Source organism: Bombina bombina, chromosome 5 (genome assembly GCF_027579735.1).
Source record: "Bombina bombina isolate aBomBom1 chromosome 5, aBomBom1.pri, whole genome shotgun sequence".
NCBI lineage: Eukaryota > Metazoa > Chordata > Amphibia > Anura > Bombinatoridae > Bombina > Bombina bombina.
In genome coordinates this window covers 657,533,756-657,537,627 of record NC_069503.1, presented here as the reverse complement: position 1 = coordinate 657,537,627, position 3,872 = coordinate 657,533,756, and the positions used below count along the sequence as shown (strand labels likewise).

Genomic DNA, 3,872 nt, shown 5'->3' with positions numbered 1-3,872 from the left:
GTTTGAGACTTCTGATGCTGCATGTGCCTTAGAGCTTGAGAGAATGTATTTGTGCTGTTTGGGTTAACATAGATGTCATCAGACCATACCGGAGTAAGTGTATAGCTGAAGGGCTGACATGTCCAAGATGGTGGGCGCAACTTTCGTCAATGGAATCTTCATCTTCTTTGAAAGCTAATGCTTTAATTCAGCAAGATGCAATGCACTGAGTAATCTGCTATCGAGCTGTCACTCCCACACTGCTGTCGGTCGGCTAGATTGATCATGTGGCCTTTTTTTTGAGACACTGTCGCTGGAGCTCCGGTGTTAGGCAGCCATCTTAGCTGCTGCTGGCTCCACCCCTGATTACAGAACATTTTTATTAGGGATACAGTGTAGTATTTTACCTGTGCACCACGCAATCCATCTTTACCATGCTCCTCTGAGATGCAAACAATTGGTGTCTTACTACCTCACAAGAGACCCAGTCTGACCTGCTCACACCACTCTTCTACCTGTAGAGCAACATTTGCAGTTAAACTGAGAATCTGCAGCTCCCAAAACTCATGGAGCCAACACCTAGACAGGCTCAGGGGAGATCACACAGAGTGATTCCCTTAAGCTTCAGTACATCTCCGCTTGTGTTGACCAGGGGAGTCACCTGACACAGGATCCTAGAAGACCAATACACTCCTGAAACTGTACTGCGTCTTCAGATCTCTCTTTGGACAGAGAGGAAATGAGCTTCTTGTTTAAAAAATTAAACCACAGACAATTACAGTCATAATAGTACTGTTCAACCAAAAATGTGTGAGTTTCACCTGACCACTTTGATAGTTTCATTCGTAAATTATAAAAGTTAAATGTCTGCAAAATGGTTAAACTCTCTTTATCCCCTTCTTTCAATTCTGGCCAATTGTATGACAGAGAAGGCTCAACCAGTTATGGACTAAAAAAAATATATATGGCTATATATATATATATATATATATAAATCATACATAATACTATAATATATGCATATATATAATAAATATGCATACTTATATATATATATATATATATATATATATATACACTTACATACACACATACACAAAGAAAACACAAACAAACACATTCACACACACATCGAGAAGCAATGGTAAATGTACTTCCGACAGCATTTCCATTTATACTTGTTCCTCTTTTGCCATTTAATCCCTCATGAGGAGCAATGGAGCGGGGGAGTGACAACTTTCAGCATTGTAGTGGGAGTGGCAACACAGTTTGAGAAACCCTAATCCCCTATATCAGACAATATTATAAAGTGGCATTATATATGGATAAAGACCAGCAGAGACAGTTAGCATATGCATCAAAGGCTAACTATTCATTATATGTAAGGGAAATATATAGGAAAAATAGTTTTGAACTTGGCATTAATATGACAACCAGGGCCGGTGCTAGAATATTAAAGGCAAAATATAATGTAACCAAATGTTAAATTGCCTATATTAACAAAAAAATATATTTTAACTTTTAATTAAACAAAATATATATATTAACTGAGTCTGTATTTTTCTTACAGCCAGAGAAACAAATAAAAAAAAAAACAGATTTGTCAGAATTTTTTTTAAATTTCAGACACCTTAAAATCTCACTCTGCGTGCCTTTTCCTTTGCAAATTTTGTCACCATTTCAGCCAGATCAAGTGCTGCTGCCTGTGTATGTTCAATAGATATAGTTGCCAAGCCAACTAGTCTCTTTTCCAACATTGTAGAATGTATGTAACTTTTTATAAGTTTGAGCTTTGAGAAACTACGTTCACCACTTGCCACTGTTACTGGAAGTGTGAGAAGGATCCTCAGAGTAACAGAAACATTGGGCACGTTATCCAGAAGTTTATTTTGTAGTATGAAGAGAAGTACTTCTTGTGGCGGCATAGGCTTTGGAAGTCTTCGAGCTATTGCTTCAAGTTCACAACGCAGATCTTCAGCATCAATATCTTTGTTTCCATTATGCATCAATGACTTTTCCAAATTATTACAGTCCTTAAGTAAATCTTCTGTAGATTTTTTCTTTATACTGTATATGTCATATAGAAAGCCAAATAGTGAATTATATTTTTGTAGCTGTTGGAATCTCTCTTCAATTGATTGTATTGCCATGTCTAAAACAGCATAGTAAAAACCTGTTTTGAATTTATGCTTTGGATCTTGTGGTGCTTCTTCTCGGGCCTCATAATCAAACTGCCGTTTCTTTCTCCTGTTTCGAACTTGATCTTCTGTCTCAAAGTTTGGTACTATCTGTATCTCATTTCCAATCTCAGTAGCATCTGTCAAAACTTGTTGAAAACCCTTATCACACCTGCAGGTTATGAGATAATTCTTGGTCACTTGCAATTGTCTTGTAGCTGAATTTAAATCAGCTTCCTTATTTTGTAGTAGCTTGCTTGTAAGATTGACTTCAAAAAGGATGTTGTACCATGTAACAAGGGATACCACAAACTTGAATTTACTAACTGCATCAGCAAGGCCCTTGGCTTCAACTCGGGAAGTATTTCCAGATGGACCTGATAGGCTTGTATCCTCAAAAATATCTATCAAAGCATCATATATATTACCAAGATGATATCTCAGTGGTTTCAAAGCATCATTCCGACTCTCCCATCTTGTTTCACTCAATGGCTTAACAGTTATGCCTAAGTCTGATATATGGCTAATTAGAACTTGCCAACGCTTAGTTGATGTAGAGAAATAATTATAAATCTGTTGAACTAACCCGAAGAAAGTAGTTGCTTCCAGACAACACTTAGCAGCATCATTGACTACCAAGTTTAAAGAGTGTGCATTGCAGGGCACAAAAAACGCACGTGGGTTTAAGTCCAGTATTCTCTTTTGTGCTCCATTTTGTTTGCCTTTCATGTTACTGCCATTGTTATACCCTTGACCACGCAGATTTTCAATTGGCAATTGAATTAGCTTCAGCTGTTCAAGAAGAGTTTCTGCTATAAAGGCACCTGTAGTCTCCTGTAGTGGAATAAATCCTAAGAAATGTTCTCTTATAGTAATACTTTCAGACTCATTATCTGATGGTTTGCTTACATCAACAAAACGTACAATCATTGTCATTTGCTCAATGTGAGAAACATCGGGTGTGCAGTCCAGAATAATTGAATAGTATTTAGCTGAGGTTGTACTTGTTATAATTTTCTTCTTTATAGCACCGGCTAGAAGCTGTATAAGCTCATTCTGGATATCTTTTCCCAGGTAGTGAACCAATGTTTCTTGATCTTTAACCCTACGCAAATGTTCATTCATGATATTCGACAAACTTTAAAAAATTTCCATTGCCGGCACTATACAACTTGTCATTTGTACCACCGAATGATAAGTTTTGCATGGCAAGAACTCTTACCAAAGCAATCAAGCGTTGCAAGACTTGTTGCCAATATTGTTCTTCTTGCCTAATTTTCAGCTGGTTTATAGCATCAATTGTTTTTTCTTTAGATAAGCGGAATTCAAGTTCACGCTAGGCTTGATAGTTTTCCAAATGGTCAGTATTCCTCTCATGTGAAGAAATAATTGCTCCAATGTTCTTCCAGTCTTTTGAACCTGTTTCTTGTAGGGATGATGCAACATTTCTTTTACTGAACAATTTACAGCAAAAACAAAAAAACACACATCTTTTGAGGTTGAATATATCAACCATTGGCCACACACTTCTTCACCATTTGCCAGTCCTCTTGTAGTGTACAGTAGAAAATTGTCTGTTTTTTTGAGTCTTTGGGAAAATCATGTAATACAACCTCCTGTGGTCCATGTTGAATTATAAGCTGTCGTAGATCATCACTGCAAGAGTAGGGCCATTTAGCAGGGTCACTGTAATCCAAATCAGGTACAATATCGTTT

At 37.1% G+C, this 3,872-nt stretch overlaps 1 protein-coding gene across 1 annotated transcript; it reads right to left on the bottom strand.

Annotated features, from left to right (window-relative positions):
- Positions 1 to 1,610: 1,610 nt before the first annotated feature.
- Positions 1,611 to 3,281, bottom strand: LOC128661586 (uncharacterized). Its single transcript, XM_053715825.1, has 2 exons — positions 2,880 to 3,281; positions 1,611 to 2,585 (listed from the first exon to the last, which is right to left on the bottom strand). Exons 1-2 carry the CDS (start codon positions 3,279 to 3,281, stop codon positions 1,611 to 1,613), a joined length of 1,377 nt encoding a protein of 458 aa, XP_053571800.1.
- Between the last annotated feature and the right edge of the window lie 591 nt (positions 3,282 to 3,872).

What these genes read in the sequence shown, in the direction of transcription:
- LOC128661586 (XM_053715825.1), bottom strand. Translation starts at nt 3,281, where the DNA reads ATGAATGAACATTTGCGTAGGGTTAAAGATCAAGAAACATTGGTTCAC. An exon ending in ACAATGGCAGTAACATGAAA is followed by an intron (nt 2,586 to 2,879) that starts GGCAAACAAAAT and finishes AGATATCATCTT; the next exon opens with GGTAATATATATGATGCTTT.